Below are 20,225 nucleotides of genomic sequence, written 5' to 3'. Positions count from 1 at the left end.
TGATCCGCTAGGCATCTTCGGCTGGGTTCATCTGCCCTGGCATTCATAGAACTCGCCAGGTGTTGAACCACCAGGGACATGCCCTGACATTCCAGCCATGCCAGAGATGCAGGACCTTTTGACAAATAGTCTATGACTCCACCCTGCCATGTTTGTTGCAGTACCACCTGGCTGTGGCGTTGTCCATGAACACCTGCGCTAGCATTCCCTTGAGGGCATAAAGGGTTTTAATGCCAGCCGGTTTGCTCAGAGCTCCAGTAACTTGATGTGGAGTCCAGAGTCTGCCCACGACCAGAGGCCTCAGATCTCCAGGGTTCTCTGATCTCCACCTCTCCCAGATGACCACCCCATCCCAGGAGTGACAGATCTGTCACCACTGTCAAATCTGGTTTGGGAAGGGAGAGGGATCTGCCGATGACCAAATCGTGGTTTGTTACTTACCAGTGCAGTTTGTTTGCAGTTCCTTCTGAGATTTGGATCATGTTGGGGAGATTCCCTTGACGCTGCGCCCACTGGAACTTCAGGTCCCACTGCAGAGCCTGCATATGCCAGTCGCCATGTGTCACAAAAAGGATGTAGGAGACCATGAGACCTAGCAGCTAAAGCATCAGTCTCATCGAAATCCAGGATAGACTGAAATATCGGTATCATGGCCTGAATATCTTGGACCGACACTGCACCTTGTCTAGAACACTCCGATGAAAGGGGGCATCTCAGAGGTAGTCAGTTGTGACTTTGGCATGTTGATATTATATACCCCAGAGAATGCAGGAGGTCGGCCATAGTTTGGAGATGATAGCCTGGGGCGAGCCCAATGTGGTAATGAAATGATGCAAAGTCCTTATACTTTCTTGTAGTATCTTTATTTAATTAAGAAGGTAGATAAATAAGATACTAGTAAAGGCCCCACCAGGAGCTGATGTTGTTGCTCAGCCCACACTCATCAACTGTCATTCCACAGACACACATGCACACTCACATTCTGAACTCTCTGACATCACATACTCTAACATTCCACATAGACAGAACATTCACTCTGGCTGAGCAACTGGAAAGTATGAAAACTCAGGCACAACATATCCCCTTTCCTTCAGAGGAAAAAACAGAATTATAAATTTAGAGAGATAACATTTGCAAATAAATGTACAGTTCAAATCATCAAAGGAGAACAGAATGAGAAGAGAGGAAACAAACATATCCCCTTTCCTTCAGAGGAAAAAACAGAATTATAAATTTAGAGAGATAACATTTGCAAATAAATGTACAGTTCAAATCATCAAAGGAGAACAGAATGAGAAGAGAGGAAATAAGTAGATGACAATGAAACAATGTAAATGGAACACATCTCCTTCCCTTGAAGAAAGTAAGTAATGCAAACATGAACAGGCTTAAAATGTAAAACATAGGGTAAATACCTCATTGCATTAAACATCTAAGAAATTAAAGAATAACTTACTTTAATACTTGTAATTGCATTAAACATCTAAGAAATTAAAGAATAACTTACTTTAATACTTGTAATGCACCAAATACTTGTGCTGTATAATACTTAGAGAAATTGAAGCATATCGCGTTTTACCAGTTGTATTGCATCATAAACCAGTGCCGTATAACACTTAAAGAAGTTGAAACATATTGTGTTTAAACACTCGTATTAACTAAATATTAAAGTTGCTCTATTATACTTGTTGAGTAATAACTAATCTGATACCACACACTCTTAGTGCTTGCGCTTAATTGAAAACATCAAAAGAACATGCTTGAAGGGTGAAGCAGGGTTAAAATAAATTTAAAAGGTATAAGTACTTCTGAATATGTTTAGATTGGCCAAATCAAAACATACTACGTACTAAACGCCCACTTTCGAGATGGAGAAAATATAAATAAATGCGCAAAACATAGTATATATAACTGCAAAAAGTAGGACTTGTAACTATGGTTGTGGTGTAACTCTAAAATTGCTAATTGCTAATATAATACAGATTCATCATAACTTGAATAAATAACCTCAAGTATATTACGAGTAATCTATAAACTTTATAAAACAACATTCACGTAGGAAGATCACTAAACATATCTGTAAATTAAAGTAAAGACATTTCTTAAAGTTGGCTGTAAACTTGTACACAAATTAGTCAGATGATGGTAGCAACGCTCAAAATTGTTACCATGAAATCGAAGAACGTACTGCACTATTGAAGAGAATGTTCTGATAGTCCCATGACGAACATGAAGACAGCTGATGTCACCGTTTCCACAATTTAGGACATGCTGCACAGTCGAATCAGGAAGTATCATAACAGTGCAGCCATGGAAATAGGTAGGAAATAGAAACGCTCCACGTCACGTTATGTAAATCGGAATGTCGAAGGGTGACGAATACAGGACTTCGCTCCTCCACTGAGTCACAGAAAGATTCTAAAACGTCACCATATTTGAAAGTGGCAAAGAGGGAAAAGGATCAGAGCGGAGGGCTAGTCAAACGGTATTTTCAGGTTAGCATCGAGTAGTAAATGGCATTGTTTAAAATTATTTGTTGACCTTCATTTTCCATGGCATCATTTTAAAATTTTTTATGAAGTCAGGAAATAACATTCACTCACGCAAAACACGCAAACTAACAAATAATTACAAATCATGCAAACCCGCCAAGTAAACACAAAATACATAACTAGCACACACGCAAACCAGGACAATAACCACCACCTTCTCCTTTCGTCAAACACAAGGAGAAACCGCCCAGAGGCAATAGGAAAATACTAACACCCCACCACGCTAACATACAACAAAGAAAGTCCAAGAAACCAAAGATTGACTGGCCAGGTCAGACTGAGGCAGAAAGGGTGCACCCTCACGGCGTGACAGGGAAACATCAACAAAAGTACGTCTCTGGGACGACCTATACCTAGACCTAACAATCTATAAAGAATGCAAAACAACAACGTAATGAAGGGCGTAATAAACCCCTTTTTTTTTTTTTATGCACTATGTATGTAATGAGTGACTTCGAATCATATGAAATTCATCTCATGAACAAAAGGAAGTAATAAAAGCACTTAGTAAGCATGTAATGCATAACTGTAAAACGATGCAACCACTCACAAGGTGAAGTGAACTGTTGACAGACTGTGTAATGAGTGACTTAAGTAATTACTTAGTCTACTCAAGAACCATTGAAAGTAATGAGAGTACTAAATTAGCATCTCACGCACGACCATAAAGAGGAAGTAACCACCAAAGTGAAGTGACCTATCTATAGTCATCAATAAAATACACTGGTACACTAAACAGTCATCTATCCATCTTAAGAATAAAGGAAAGTAATGGGAGCACTAAGTAGGCATCCCATGCATAACCATAAAATGATGTAACCACGCACAAGGGGAAGTGACTTGTTGATATACTGTCCTTCCTAACAGTCATTCAAAGAAAAGCAAAAATAGTAAAGCAATGAGGGACGCACTAAACCCCTCCCATGCATCATGTATGTAATGAGTGATGCAAAACACTTGAGTCAACTCATGAACAGAAGTAAGTAATTAGAGCACTTAGTAAACATCTCAAGCACGATCAAAAAACGATGTAACATATACGTGTGTCCTAAAACACCCTGGCAGACATCTCATGTATGTAAAAACAGTGGGTCAATTTAAAACACTGCTGTTATTACAGAAAATCTCGGGCTAAATAAATCCATGAATAACTCATACATGGTGTAATCCCATGCACAGTCGCCAGCATTCTCATGTCCCACAAGAAACTCTGAACAGACATGGGAAAAACATTAAAGGCAAAACAGTTTCAAATAGATTAAGTAATGACATTGTGGCATTTCCAAATTACGAGCTTTCGTTCTTATTCACTTTTTAGTGAGCACCGGAGCTCGATGCCTGCTCCCGAGTGATATATGCACAATGATGCTCAGGTGAACGTAGCGAACTGTAGCAAAATTAACTAATTAGTACCTTTAAATCCAGTGTCCTGCAAGGAGAAGACTGCATTTTCATGTCCCCAAACGGAAGTCACCGCTGCCATCACTGGAGAAACACAGTACTGAAATACTTTCAGAGAACGAAAACATGAGTGGCAGAGCGCTGAGGTATACATGCAGTAAATAATGTGGTCCAGCATAAGTATGAATTTGAATGCAGGCAACCTCTATATTTCTTCCGCAAGATATGAGTAATTTGACTTTATGGACAAAAACATGAACAGCAGGCATTTCCTCATTCTCGGATTGTAGTGAGGACGTGACTTTCCAAGATGGTGGCACGTCTTTTGACGTAAGGCCGGGAGGTTCTGGAAATGCTTGCGCAGCTTAGGACGTACGTGTCTGTATGATGAGAAAGGCTGCGTCACAAGAGGCAGAGGCGAAGGTAGGCTCTTCTGCGCTCCTCGTGCAATGTTTAAATAGAAAGTTGTCGGTTGAAATGTGCTGTTGAAAATAATGGTTTCTTGTAAAACAAACGTGTGAATCACTGAGATATGAACCATTAACTGTGCCTCGTTACTGACACCTCATGCAAGCTTGATCACAAAGTGAGGCGAACGTCTCGAATAACTGTGAAAGGCACGCAGCTTTCTTTACATTTTAACTAACAACTGCTTTCAAAACGCTTGAAAACAGACAGACTCCAAAAGCGAAGGATCAAAATTTTAAACCAGTTCCTTGAATGCATATATGTGAAAGGCATGTAGTTTTCTTTTCCATTTAACTGTTGACAGCTTTTAAACAGCTTGAAAAGAAACAGTCCCAAAAGCCACGAAAACACAACTGTCAGATTTCTTGGAATATACAGCTGACATCTACGGCGCATTTATCATTGCATAGAAAATGACATGCAGTCCTTTTTGAAAACGAAGGTCAGACGGACAATTCTAGTCCATTTGGCAGGTGTGCAGTTTCAAACGTGCTGTGGTCCAGGTGAGCCATACATAACACGCTTGAGCAGTGCTGTCTGATTTGAAAATGTTCAAGGTATTAGAGTATTTTAGACAGATTGACACTGCTTCAAAGTTCAAAGTTTCTCAAACACAAAGAGTTTAAAGCTTGTACTTGTAATTGATATTAAGGCGATCTGGACTTTAAGGGCGACCGGTATGGGGTCACTGGTGGGGTCTTGTATTGCCAGACATGCTTTAAAATGTAGTAAAGTCTTTACCTTGTGTTGTCTTTAAAGGTTGTGGGTTCCCAGTTCCGTTACATGTAGACTCCTTGATTAAGGTGTTTCTCTTCTTCAAAGTAGGCTCCTTTAACACGGTCTCACTTTACAGATGTGAGTTCTTTTCTGTAGTTTTCTATTTTGTAGGTTGTTTCTTTCTGTTTCTGTCTGCACGCTGTAGGTTCTTTTCAGGTTCTCCAACGTCGCCAAAATGTGGTAATGAAATGATGCAAAGTCCTTATACTTTCTTGTAGTATCTTTATTTAATTAAGAAGGTAGATAAATAAGATACTAGTAAAGGCCCCACCAGGAGCTGATGTTGTTGCTCAGCCCACACTCATCAACTGTCATTCCACAGACACACATGCACACTCACATTCTGAACTCTCTGACATCACATACTCTAACATTCCACATAGACAGAACATTCACTCTGGCTGAGCAACTGGAAAGTATGAAAACTCAGGCACAACACCCGCCTTCAACAGCCAGCCGTCGAGATAGGGGAAGAATAGCACCTCCGATCGCCACTGATGGGCTAGAACCACTGCCGTCACCTTGGCGAAAACCCGAAAGGCACTGGTAAGGCAAAAATGAAGCACAGCGAACTGAAAGTGCTCATGGCCCACTATGGACAGGAATGTGGATGTATGGGTCCTGCAAGTCCAATGCTATCACCCAGTTGCTGTGCAGAAAGGACTTGAGTAAGCATTTTTCACTTCTCCTTCTTGATGAAGAAATTGAGAGATTGCATGTCTAGATAGGATAAAGGCCCCCATCCATCTTTGGCAACAGAAAATAGTGGGAATAACAACCATGACCTACTTCTGGAGTCAGCATCCTTGGTGAAGAGAGCTGTCACTTCCTGGCTGTGCAAGGAGAGATGGTCCTCCATCTGCCTGTCGCATGTGGGTGGCATAGATGGAGGGGTAGTCACGAAGGGGAGAGTGTACCCCCGTCAGACAGTCTGAAGAACCCAGTGGTCTGATGCTACAGACCTCCAGAGGGGCAGGTGATGACGTATCCTGCCTCCCAGTGGGTGCCCATGATGATAAGTGGGTAAACTAAAGGCCTTTGGAGACTGCTATTGGAGCATTGGACTGACCCAACCTCTGCTATCTAACACCCAGGGTCTGTGGCTACCGCATAATTCGCTACGCAGAGGCTGGGAAGCTTGCGCACTGTGGTGGCTGAGCTGGTACAGACGTGACTGGAAGCCCCTTCTGTGGCCACAAAAGGACCGAAAGGGTGACTGGGGTTGGCAAGGCACCATGCACATGCCAAAGGACTTGGCTGCAGCTCTGCTATCCTTGATGCGCTCCAGCACTGAATCCACCTTGTCACTGAAGAGGCGGATGACTTCACAGAGCATGTGCATATGCAACACTTAGACATCCCTAGAAAGGCCAGTTGTTCTCCACCAGGTGTGGCATCTTAAGGTCACTAATGAAGAAACTACTTTACCCAGTGAGTTGGTCATGTCCAGCTCACATTGAAACATGAACTTCACTGCATCTCTCCCACCAAACATAGCTTGGGAGAGTATGGCCGGTGTCTCCTCTAGGACCATGGGCAGCACCTGTGCAACCAAATCCCACAGGATAAAGGAGTAACAACCCAACAGGCATGCAGTGTTCACAGACTGCAGTGCCAGGCTGGTGGAAGAAAACGCTTTCTTTCCTAAGGTATCCAGCCTCTTGGATTCCCTAACTGGTGGGATGATACACTGGAGGTGGAAGTTTGGATCATCAAGCTTTTCGAGGTAGAGTGTTGCGGGAGGTAGTTAAGGTCCCCTAGGGAGGGGCGGCGCCTGCGGGCAATCGTCATTTTCACAGGAGCCCCTATGCAGAGTTTGGATCAAGTCCCCAGCACGACATCTGTGAGGGCTTTATTAAATGGAAGAAGCAGTCCTGCGGGGGCTCCCTCCTGCATGAAGCACCTTCGTCAAGACGTTAGTCTTGACTAACACTGAGGGTCGGCCGCCCATTGCACCACCAAAGAAGTCCTCTCCTCCGTAGCCACGGTAGGGGGGAAAAAGCATGCCAGTATCCGCAGAGGTGGCCAGTCCCTTGGTGTCCGCCAATTCATGTTGGGGTACAGGGTCTGGTATTCTTCAGGGTCCAACGACCCTTCCTTAGCCTGCCTGAGTCCCAGCCCATGTAAATATGGCTCGGGCTCCGGCCTAGAAGGCATGGCTCTCGGACGACACCCATCCAGCTCCATATCAGAGTCAGGAATGAGAATGAGGAATGATGATGGTGCCGGCACCACTGGTACTCTCACCGGGGAAGGTTGAGGTGGAATATCCAGCGGTGGTCCTGATCTAGAAACCAACTAACGAGTAGCATTAAGTCAAAACCCTCTCAGTGAGGGTTGGATGGATGCGTGTGCTGATAGCAAAATCATTCATGGGGCACCTTTAAGTTGTTTATAGTGTTCCCATCAGAATTCCATCCTGTACCGCCCTACATCATTTGGGAATGTCACCAGTAGTACACCAGGAAAGACCCAATGTACGATTTGGCACAGCGTTAGCCTAGTAGGGATTAATTACCCAATGGATGTTATATAGCAGATAGGAATCAGGATGTAAACTGGTAAGCAGTGCTAATTAGTGTAGAAAATAAAGAATTTTTCAAAAGTGGTGGTTTAAAAAGGGGTAGAAGAAGGAAAATGAATTTAATAGAACCTTCTGCTCCCACTATCTAAAAACAGTGCAGAAGGTAGTGTCAGCAAATAACTACCTAGACAGTTTACATGGTCATGGTCGACATGTTTCTGCAGTTTTATCTGTGCCCCGGGGTCACTTACTGCTTCGTCAGGACCTACAATGCTACTGCTTAATTAGTGCATAAACATATAAGGGAAATCAAATAAGTTAAATATCACCTTCGATTCTCCTGATGAGAAGACCGTGGGATTTCACAAAACAGCACACACATTTTTGATTCCTATCTGCTATATAACATCCATTGGGTAATTAATCCCTACTAGGCTAACGCTGTGCCAAATCGTACATTGGATCTTTCCTGGTGTACTACTGGTGACATTCCCAAATGATGTAGGGCGGTACAGGATGGAACTCTGATGGGAACACTATAAACAACTTAAAGGTGCCCCATGAATGATTTTGCTATCAGCACACGCATCCATCCAACCCTCACTGAGAGGGTTTTGACTTAATGCTACTCGTAAGTTGGTTTCTAGTAGTCTTGAGGGACGTAGCATTGTGGTCGTTAAACTTTCCCTCTGACCCCCCCTTGGTTAATATTGTGTTCCTGATCTATCCATCCATGGATCTAAGGGGCCCAAATGGAGCCGGAGGTGAAACTGACGGTGGAGGACCAGTGGGGGCCCGTCCCAAAGGCATGCCAACAGGAATTGGCTGCCCAAATATGAGGTTCACTGCTTCATAGAACTTGTGGGACCTTCCTTGCAACCGCAATCAAATCCCATGTCAGGTGCAAGGAGCTTGAGGGAGTGCTCCCTCAAGACCTTAGGTTGCATGGCGAGATAGTTGATACATGCTGTCTCGTCATGGATACATTCGAGGCACCAGAGGACCGCCACCGACATCTGCCGGTGACAGGTGCCTCAGGGCTTGAAGCTGAGGATGTGTGGCAATGGCTCGAAGAGAGACCCATTCTGAATAGTAGAGAGGCGGCAGGCCGAGCTGCGCTGGACAAGACAATACGAGAGGGGCCGCTCTGGGAGGTGCCGAAACCACAGCGAAAGGGCGCGCAGAGGATGCAGAAGAAAGCCCCGGCAACACCATACCGCACATGAGACAAGGAGGGTGAGAGAGGGAACAGGTCGACGTCCCCGGGCAATGACTCGGTGGCGGGCTCGAGATTCAGCTGCCTGAGGAACGGAACCCGCTCCGAAGGTGATGAGGTGGAGGACTCGGAGGTCCGCATGTCCGGAGGAGGAGAAGACATACCAATGGACAATTCGGTACATCCGCTGGTCACGGTGATCCAGCAATTGGAACAGGATTCTTCAGGCCAAGAGATGAATATGGACACTCAGGACTCAACATGGCTGAATAGGGATCGGAGGAGATAGCGGCTTGGCGAAACGGAGCAAGCAAGTTGACACACACCCCCTATCGTTCTTTAAGTTCTTAGTGTTGGTTCTTGTTTAGCGTGGGGAGGGATGTGTGGGAGGGCGACAGACCTTCTCCCTTGGATGGTTCAGGCCCAGGTTGGGATGCAACTGGAAGGGGAGGGAGGTGGGGAGGGGGGGGGCGGAGGGAAGTTGGTTCTTGTATTGCCCCCTGTTGGGGTCTACAAAGGTTATGGGGGGGAGAGGGGAACCTGTTAAGGAACAGCAGAGACATGCCATCCCGCAGCTGGTGACGTCCCTACGTCAAGGTCCCACCCGGGGAAGACTCAGAGCAACACAATGGCAAGTACATTAGACGCCCCACCCACGGGTGACACAGGAGTCACGGTGCTAACATGGAATGTAAATGGCCTGGGGTCAAAAGTTAAAAGAGGTTTAGTTAGTGAGTACCTCAAACGACTGGCACCGGACATCGTCCTCCTCCAGGAAACACACCTTAGAGGGAATCAGTGCGCATTTATTGCGCGAGGACGATATACTGTCCTGGCACATGCAGGATACACGGCGGACTCCAGGGGGGTGGCGATCCTCATAAAAAAATCGACGCCATTCACGATTACACACACTTGGTTAGACCCACAGTGCACATACGCGGGAGTCCAGGGGTTGTGGAGAAGACATAGGTTCACGATACTATCAGTGTACGCCCCCCCAAGCTACAGTCTTGCACACTGAAGGCGGTTGCTACTATCCTACTAGACACAGCTGACACGACTCAGGTAGTGGGGGGGGGACTCTAATGACGTCATGTGCACCACACAAGATAGATCGGGGACTTCCCGCTCAGTAGGGTCCACAACAGCCCTAGCCCGGCAAATGAATACCATCGGCCTCACTGACGTATGGCGATGGCTCCATCCAACACACGAAGCATATTCCTTTTACTCGGGGGCACACAAGGTCTTCTCCAGGTTAGATTATATTTTTGTGTCCAGGCAGGAAATCGCGGTCGGAGACCTAGCAGAATACAAGGCACGGGGGATCTCCGACCACTCCCCGCTATTAGTACACCTGGGACGAGGGAGAAGGGAGAGGCAGACGCAATGGCGATTAGCGGCATGGGACATCCAAACACCGGAAATACTTAAGGGCGTGCATGCGGACATACGGGTATACATGGCCGAAAATGAGGGATCGGTGGACTCCGGAGTTACCCTCTGGGAGGCAATGAAACCAGTCCTGAGAGACCGCATTCAAAGTAGGCTGGGAGACGCTAGGAGGACTCGTCAGGGTCAGATAGAGAGTGAAGAGGTATCCATTTTAAATTTAGAAGCGGAGTACCACCAACAGAAGGGCGAGACCAGCCTCAGGAAATTGATTGATGCACAGAGACGATACAGGGAATTAGTCACGGATGAAGCGCGCACTCAGGCATTGGCAACATTGCACCGGCTATACGATGTAGGTGACAAGTCGGGCAAACTTTTAGCCTGGCTGAGTAGGAGGGAGAGTGCAGCGAGATGGGTGGATCAGATCTCGTCAACGGGGAACAGACGGGTAAACACAGATGGAGACATAGCAGAGGCCTTTGCGGCCTATTACGAGGACTTTTACAGGGCCAGGGACCTGGGCGAAAGTGATGACGCCCAACGCTACTTATGTGATATGGAGTTGCCGACATTGTACGCGGAGGCTTATGCAGCCCTGGAGGCGGATTTGACGTTGGAGGAAATCTCTGAAGCTGTAACGGCGTTGAAACCGGGGAAGACTCCCGGGCCCAATGGCTTCCCGGCAGAATTCTTTAAACGAACGGCGGATCTGTTACAGCGACACATGAAGACCCTATTCACAGACGCATACCATGAGGGGAGTCTCCCGACAGATTTAGCCTTGGCCACTATTATCCCAATCTACAAAAAGGGCAAACCCAGAAATGACTGCTCCTCCTACCGCCCAATCTCCCTCCTAAATACGGAGACGAAAATTCTGGCCACTGTCCTGGCTCGGCAGCTACGGCAGGTGATTACGGAGTTGGTGCATATGGACCAATCCGGATTCCTTCCGGATAGGGCGACCAAATTGAATCTCCGTCGTACTCATAACTGGTTGCAGGAGGTCCGCGAGAGAAGTGAACCCCACTGGTTTCTCTCCCTGGATGCGGAGAAGGCATTCGACGCAGTCCACTGGCCCTTCCTGATGGAGACCCTCAGACGTTTTGGGATTGGACCCAAATACATGCAATGGGTTTGGCTCCTGTACTCCAACCCGAGAGCAAGAGTGCGAGTCAATGGAAGGTTGTCCCGTGAATTCCCCATTGGTAGGGGTACGCGTCAGGGCTGCCCATTGTCCCCCCTCCTGTTTACCCTTACGATTGAAATCTTAGCGGTGCGGATTAGGCAGAATCAGGATATCAGAGGTTTTAGGTGGGGTAACACTGACGAAACGCAGGAAAAGATATCTCTGTATGCCGATGACGTGCTATTGTTCGTGACGGACCCGGACAGGACTATACCAGCACTATTCGGAGAGCTAGGCAACTTCGGGCGAGGGCGGGACACACGATCAATTGGCACAAATCGGTCCTTTATGACCCACAAGGCAAGGAGCGGAATGAGTGCCTTCCAGAGCTGCTTATTCACACTCAAGACGGCTTCCAATACCTTGGCGTATATATAACGCTAGACAAGGAACGCTCCTTCACTGCGAATATAGCCCGAATAATGGTAGAAACAAAGTCGGAAATGGACAGATGGAGACAGCTCCCACTCACCCTATTGGGTCGCGCCACCCTGTATAAAATGGTCCTACTGCCCAAATTTCTCTATGCACTCCAGAATGAGTATTATCCCCTACCGTTGGCGACTTTGACTAAAATACATGCGGACCTGCGCACCTTCCTGTGGCTGGGAAAACAACCTCGTGTAGCCCTCACCACGCTGCAGCGACACCAATATAGCGGGGGAATCTCGCTTCCCAACCTGGAGGCATACTATTGGGCGGAACACCTCGCCCCGATTAACGAGTGGCTGCATGCGGCGGCCGATCACCCCACCTATGCGCTGGAGAGGTCTCAATGGTCACGCAAATCTATACTACATTACCTCTATGGGGAGACGGTAGGCCAGCAATTCCTTCCCGCCACTAGGATAACGTTAACGGCGTGGCGCAGAGCGACAAAAAGAATGGGTTGGGACAAGAGGATCACCCGACAGACACCACTGTGGTGCTGTAAGTGGCTAGGAGAGCTGAATAAGCTGAAAGGTTTTAGGAGATGGGATGACATAGGCATCTCCACTGTAGGAGACGTGATAGCAAGAGGGGAATTAAAAACCTTCCAGGCGCTCAGAGCAGAATTTGGCCTACACACCACCCAGTACTACAAATACCTACAACTGAAACACGCATGGAGAACACAAAACACTACACTTGCAGATATCCCAGAATATACACCACTGGAGGGTAGACTGCTGCAGGAACAGATGCAGGGTGGGGCAATATCCCTGACGTACAAGACTCTAACCAACAATATGCTGGGTGACCTACAAGCCCTACGAGATAGATGGGAGGTGGATGTGGGAGACATGGAGGATTTAGACTGGGACCTCGCCCTCATGCACCCCCGTGAGGTGGCTATTAAGTCAAGACTCCGCCTCATACAATTTAAAATACTCCACAGATCCTACTTTGACAGGGTGCGACTCTTTAAAATGGGTAGGATACCAGACACAACATGCCTTAGATGCCGTCGACACACAGGTGATTTCTTCCATACAATATGGGGGTGTGAAATAATTCAAGAATACTGGGAGGAGGTGTTCCTGGAACTGGAGAATGTAGTGGAGGTGGCCTTACCACGTGACCCTAGATTGGCATTGTTGGGTATGATCACAGAAGTGGACCTACCCCGCCCCTTGACTATCTTTCTAGTACTGGCCTTAGTGGTGGCGAAAAGAGATATCGCACGATGCTGGGGAGCACCCAAAAAACCGAGTATGGAAGAATGGCGGAGGGGATTGGATCTGTACATGGCGGCGGAGAGAGTTACTTATCGCGCAAGGGGCTGCCCCAAAAAATTCAGGAGAGTATGGGCTAAGTTGAGACAATTCCATGGACTAGATTGAGACCGTGTGGACTAGTATAAAGTGGTTGGGGAACACCGGGACGGGATGGTATGCACAGTGGGGACTCATAAGTACTATACGAGTACTTTAATACCTGTTCTTGTGTGCGGGATTGACGGGTGAGATACATCGGGAGAGGGAGGGGACCATGAGGTAGGGGGAGGGAGAGAGGGGTTGGCGGGTGGCTGTTCCGAGGATTCTGTTGGGTTTCTTTTTATTTTTTCTCGCTCTTGCTAGTTTAAAAGCAAAATCTGCTACTGCAGGGTATGACATGCTGTAATTAAAAAGAAAAGTTGCGTTACTGGCGGATAGGGCGGAATGTTGACACCCTGCCGTCTGCCTGTCTTTTTCTGTAGAGGTGATATCCCTGATGCAACAATAAAAAGAAATAAAAAAAAAAAAAAAGATGAAGAATAAGATATATTTGCATACAAAATTACAAATATGAAATTGGCAGCCCTTATTTATCCTCAGGAAGATAAAAGGCTAAAGAGAGCATGATGTCATCATCTTATCTATAATGTGCACGAAACGGAACTCCAATATCTATACAATATCTATAATCTTAAGGTGTTTGATCCAAAATGGAACTGCTGAGAAAGTTAAAAGTTTTCTCTGAAGCAAATGTTCAACTCTTTTCGGTGTGGCAATATAACAGATTTACAGGAACTCTCATATGGCAAACTCTTGTTGTTTGATATATATATATATATATATATATATATATATATATATATATATATATATATATATATATATATATATATATATATATATTTCTACATATGTAACTGGGAAAAAGACATATTTATACATACAGACATGTCATGTGCAAGAGAATCTAAACTTGCTCATTTTTTCCCTCTGTTTCCTCCACAGGGGACATTTTTCACATCGTGAAGAAATCCCTTACCCTCCATCGACGACGACGCTAAGAACTCACACAGAAAATTCCTACATGTTGGTAAAATAGGAGATATTTCATAAATCCAATGACGAGTGCACCTGGGGCCGTATTACATAGCTGCCCTAGGGGCGCAACGGGGCACTTTGGTATTATAGAAGGGGGCGCAGACTCTGGTGTGTCCCCTTCTATAATACCAATAGCACTGGCACACTTAAAGCGCCAGAGCTATCAACAGATGGTGTTCATCATTTGCATAGGGGCGTGCCCTATGCAAATGAGAGAATTCCTTTGACTCTGCACCCGTGCCATATTACAGATGCGGGCGCAGAGTCAAAGAAGCACTCAGGAGGCGCACTGACAGTGTGCCTTTTAAAAGGTGGTGTACTGTCCTGACAGCAGCCGTCTGCCGGGGGTAAAGGGGTCCCATGGACCACCCAGACATCCCCTTGCAGGTGGGTACAGTCACTCACTGCACTCATCTGCAAGGGGATCTCTAAACACTTTTGAAAGTGCAGCCGGGTGCAACCTGCGCTGTGAAAACAAGGAGCGTCTGTTCCTTCTTTTCACATCAATGCATTGCCCTGGGGGCAGCGCGAATTTGCAGCTGCACTGAGGGCAACGCATTCACCATAATGGGGCGCATTGGCATTATTTGCACCCGGTGCACCTTTTCAAACGTGTGCCGGGAGCAAACAATGCCAATACGTAATACGGCCCCTGCTCGATTAGTGAGTCAATTAGTGAGTCACTGACTTGAATATGTAGTCATAATTACGGCATTTGCAAGGCATTGCACCTCTTAGGGACGCAAATATCTTTGTGAATAAGACCCACATTTTCAAGATGCAAAATAAAAACCATTGAACAATAAATAGAGGAAAGGAAACGTTACCTTCAGAGCTCTGCCAGAAAGCGTAGGCCTTCATACGAAGGGCAGTCCGGAAACGCTCCTTGTTGGTCAAAGCAACATTTTTGGGCTCCTTGGACGGGCTCTCTTCAATGCCATCAATGTTCAGTGGAGAGAAGCTTTTCCCCTTGGGGCTGCTTCCGCGGGGATTGGACAGTCGAACCCGGTCCAAAAGATTCCATTTTTGACTGCAAAACAACCAAAGAATTACTTTTCCTCTGAGTTTCATAAAACATGCACCCAGGATAGGTCCTTCTGCATTTTAAACCAGAGATGCACATGCAGCCAGGTAAATTGCAAGTTGCCAAGTAATGTTAAAAAGTGTAAAGCGCCTATTCATGAAGGCATTTTGGAGCACGTAAAGCAGTACTCCTGTAACACTATAACATACGCCTTTGTGAATTGGCCCCAAAGCATATGAAATGGGAAAAAATGTGTGACTTCAGAGAATCTTCATTACAGTTAGTAATAATAGACAGGACTTTGCCTTATGTGTACTTTTTCTCATAGGGAGTTCAACATTTTAGGGTTGATTCACAGAGGCGTGTAAGAATACGTAAAAGAGTAAAACTAGAGTACGATTTTACGTACTCATAAATGCTTTTGTGAATCAGCCCTTGAGTGTTTAAATGGTTAGTCTTGTATTAATCTGATAATCATTTAATGAAGAATAGTAGCTATATTCACAAACCTTTTTGGTGGTTAGAAAAAGACCCATTTGTGCCCTTTCCCACCCAAAAATTATTTTACATATGTAAAAAACACAAATTGGGATTTGGTTACACATTACCGAATTCCAATGTGTTTGCGATTCGGTATTTGGAAGGAGCGTGTTTAGAACGTCTCTTCCAAACACTACATCATGTAGTGGGATGTATGAATGTTTTGCAACCGAATTACGGTCGTAAAATATTCATATTTTACTAACTTCTTGAAGGAAGTGATATCCCATTTGCAAATAGGAAGGGGTCCCAAGGGAATTCCCTCCATTTGAGAATGGAAAAAATATATTTTGAAGAGCAGGAAGTGGTCCAAATTGAAACTTCAAAGTGTCATCTTTTCTTTTTACACGTATCCCATTTTTCTTTAACTACATGCGCGCTGCGGGTTTTCCCGCTGTGCGCTGACATTTACGAAAACCCGCGTATCATGACGAGCTCAGCTCGTCATGAGCGTACGACAGGCGTAACTCATGATGAGCTGAGCTCGTCATGAGCATCGAAGGGGTTAAGGGCGGAAAGCTGGCTGCATTAAAAAATGTTGCTTTCTTAACAAGCAATCACAGAAATGGTAGCTTGATGACCCCAGAAGGCCACCACCCCTGTGATAGCTGCTGTTCCCAATGGGTCACAAACTGCGAACTTCCTCATTAATATTCATGAGGCAGATCAATTTGTGACCCAAAAGAATTTCATACATTAGGGACAGTGATTTCCTATTAGCAATCCACAGAGAATCGGGATTAGGAAATCGCTAACCTTAAAATCTTTACATATGGCTCTTTATTTCCAGACTAAACATCCATCCTGTGTCTGATAATGGATTTTTTTGCATCATTATTAATAACAATATTTTGGAAGGTGTATTATTAGTAGGGTTAAGTATGCACCTACCACTAGCAATAAGCCCACCAACACAATATAAGATCCAGTCAAGGTCTCAATATATTGGGACATCTGGTCGCGCTTGACCAGGACAAAGTCAAAGTTTGAGGCTGACTGCGATGGAGCTCTGGTCAGATACACTAAGTGGGAGTCCCTGGTCAAAATGTAACCTTCATAGTTAGAAATTTTTCTGGAGATTTTCTCTCAACGGTGAGCAAGGCACTTCGTCACCCCGGATTCACAGCGGGTTAGCTGGCTTAGTTCAGCGGGAGCTCCTGGTCAACTTCTAAAAGCCTTGAGCTCCAGAACTTTCAGCTGGACAAACTTGAAATCCAGGCCAGGTCGTGGTTGGACGTAGTCAGCTTGACTCTCGACGCTGGGTCAATTCACTTATGGAGCTTTTTCCAAAAGTTGCTCCAAACTTCTGAAACTTCTTCCTGAAGGACTTCTTGAGGATTCAAACTGTCCAAAACACAAATCCAAGGGTCTAGAAACTCTGAGACGGTCCACGGACGTTTGGGACTACAATTCCCACAATGCACCTGGCCCAACCGTTAAAAGTCCACTGGACAACCTCCAAGCTGAGGACTTCTTGAGGAAGATGGTGCGGGGATGCTCTGTTATTCTTTTGCTTTCAGTCCACCCCCAATCATTTTTTAAGCAAAGTAATGTCCTCAGAGCTGTAGGCCCCAAGGTGCAGCAGGAGGAGTACTTCAGAGTTAAATCCTTTGGGGTGCAGACCAGGATACGAGCAGGACTATCTTTCTACTCCTTGTAGTTTCAGGCAGCAGATCTGAGTTGCTATTCAATGATCTGGGGGGAAAACAGGGAGGCGCCCCTGTCCAATGAGGTGCAGGGTGCCACCCTAATGCATGACAGCTTCCTCCAAAATGTGGCATATTCTTGTCCCACAAAGCACTCCACTTTAAAATTCAAGATGAATCCGTCTCTGTGGGAGCAAGACCTGACTAAATCAACGTACTCATGTTCAATAACACTCCTCCTCCAGACCTGCTGCGATTTCCATTTCTGGGGCTGTCATCTGGCTGGGGGCTACAGGAATGGGGGTAGGTCTTGCTGGGATCCCTTACTGTCCTGCTCTCTTTGAAGCCGAGGTTGATTTACCCAGGCCCTACCTGCCTTGCTCTCTGCAACTGCAGATCTCCCCCATCACCTAACCTCTCTCTCTACGCAGGCCACTTATCACCTCATCAAAGCAGTTTGACTAAGCCTGTTAAGGCTGACCAATCAGGAAAGGTTGCTAGAAGGCTGGATTTTGGCTTGCAGAAAAGAAAGCCCTTATGATAAATTCAACAGTGACAAGTTGTTGAATTCATCATTACCAACCTTTTAAGTCCTTGAAATACTATTTTAGTTCACTCCTACCAATAGTTACACTGTATTACAGTATTCTCATCTTAGCACGCGGAGCTAAATGCTACAATGGGGAAAAACATAATTGGCAGTTTTTTCCTCACCAGGGCATATAAAAGATCTTTTATAATGTCCCTGCTTATAGTTATATGACACCCCACCTCTGGGGCATATAGGGGAGAGCTTAGGGGTGACTTATATGTACAAATAAGGTAGATTACTACTTTGAAAGTAACTTTAATTCTAATGTCAAAGTTGCATATAATTTACTATCAAAGACAGTCTTCAAAGCAGGGTTGCTTTACATATGACAGCAGGTAACAGCAGTGCACACTCCAGTGCAGGAAATCTACTGGGCCTCTAAATATCCCTGCCCTATTATATACTAGGGACTTATAGGTAGTTTGAATCCTCCTTGCCTTATTATATGCTAGGGACTTACAGGAGTTTGGCATTGCCAATTGCAATTATACCTAATTACCATATACCTTTTTAATAAGAGCACTGGCTCTGGACCTGGTTAGCAGAGCCCAGGGCACAGTCAGAGCCAGTTACCACCAGTATCAGTCAAAATATGGGGGTGGACAGGGCAAAAAGAGATGACTTTCTCACACAATATCTTTATAAAGAAGAAGCATATAGCACATGGTAATTTTGGGCTACATTCAAGAAGGAATTCTTTGATGTAAGTAAAATATTCAAATGTTCATGGCACAACCGATGTTAGATCTGGGGGTCTCTAGTTGGCAACGGTCTTCACCTTTGTCCGAATAGGGACCCTTACTTCTAAGTCAGGATAAGGGGATTACACTCCTTAATAACCCCTGCTCACCCCCATGGTAGCTTGGCACGAGCAGACAGGCTTATCTCAGAGAAAGTGTGTTAAGCATTTGTGAATATACACAGTAATACAGTGAAAACACTACAGAAGGACACAACACAGGTTTTAAATCCACATTTTTGTAAAGTGCACAATCACCCGTAAGGGTCTCTAGGCGCTAGGGGCCGTCAGGAAGATTAAGCAAGCTATTGCCCAGAGTCACATGGTGCTGGGCTAAACTGCCGCCGGTGCTGGGGATCAAACCGTGATCCCCAGATTCCGGAGTCAGTCGCCCTGGCCGCGGCGCCACACCTCTTCCTCTTCCAGATAAAAATAAGTATTCTTTATATAGACTTAAACACAAGACCACAAACAACAAAAATCCACAATACTACACTTAAGATTGCTTAAAAGATGATTAAGGTTGCTTAGTTCAAGTTGTTGATAAATGCGACAAAGTTCTCAACAAAGTACCTGGATGCGGAACGCAAAGTAAACAAAAGGCTCGCAAAAGGAGAGATGCGTAGGTTCCGTGATCCCGGGGAATGGTTGCGTGCTGCCTTAATGCTTGAACAGAGTAGGGGACTCGTCGTAAGCCTTACCGGTGCGGAGGTGATGCGTAGATTCTCGGATTGCGGGCCCGTTGCGGTGCGCAAGATGGCGCCTTGATGCGATGCGATGATCCAGTTGCGATGCGAGAATATGGCACCCTTGATGCGGCGATGTGATGATGATGCGATGATGCCCTGGCAGCCTTGCGACGACTGTGTACTTTGGAGCCGCGACAGGTCCTGCGACACGCTTCTCCGTCGATGCGATGGCGACTTTCTCGATGGTGTCACGCTTCTCCGGTGATGCGACAGCAGGCAGCTTCAATGAACACACGCTTCCAGGGAGATGCTGCGAAGGCTAGCTTCTCCGGCGTTACGATGATTTCAGCTGCGACGGCGACCCGCTTCTCGATGCATCACGCTTCCAGCTCCCAGCGGCACGCAAGTGACTGGAGTCAGAATTCCCAGCAAGGAAATTCAGGAGGGAGCTGGAGTTGAAGTCTTTTGTCCCTGAGACTTCAGCAGGAGGCAAGCACAGTTCAAGCCCTTGGAGAATATTCTGTAGAGGAAAGTCCTGTCCCTTGACAATGAAGCAACCACTGCAGGCCAACACAGCAAACAGCACACTGGCAGAGGGGCAGTCCAAACTCCTGCAGCTTCCTTGGTTCTTCTCCTTGGCAGAAAGGTTTCTTGTCCAGAAGTGATCAGGGTCCC

The 20,225-nt window shown here is 45.8% G+C and overlaps 1 protein-coding gene across 1 annotated transcript in view; it reads right to left on the bottom strand.

Annotated features, from left to right (window-relative positions):
* Positions 1–20,225, bottom strand: part of KCNQ3 (potassium voltage-gated channel subfamily Q member 3) — an 855,832-nt gene that overhangs the window by 105,357 nt on the left and 730,250 nt on the right. Inside the window, exon 10 of the mRNA XM_078685552.1 lies at positions 15,148–15,350. Within this exon, the coding sequence (XP_078541678.1) occupies positions 15,148–15,350 (203 nt within the window). The remainder of the gene's footprint in view (positions 1–15,147; positions 15,351–20,225) is intronic.

The sequence above is a fragment of the Lissotriton helveticus genome, chromosome 4_1 (genome assembly GCF_964261635.1).
Source record: "Lissotriton helveticus chromosome 4_1, aLisHel1.1, whole genome shotgun sequence".
NCBI lineage: Eukaryota > Metazoa > Chordata > Amphibia > Caudata > Salamandridae > Lissotriton > Lissotriton helveticus.
Note: the sequence above shows the minus strand (reverse complement) of the source record. Positions and strands in the feature narration are given on the sequence as shown.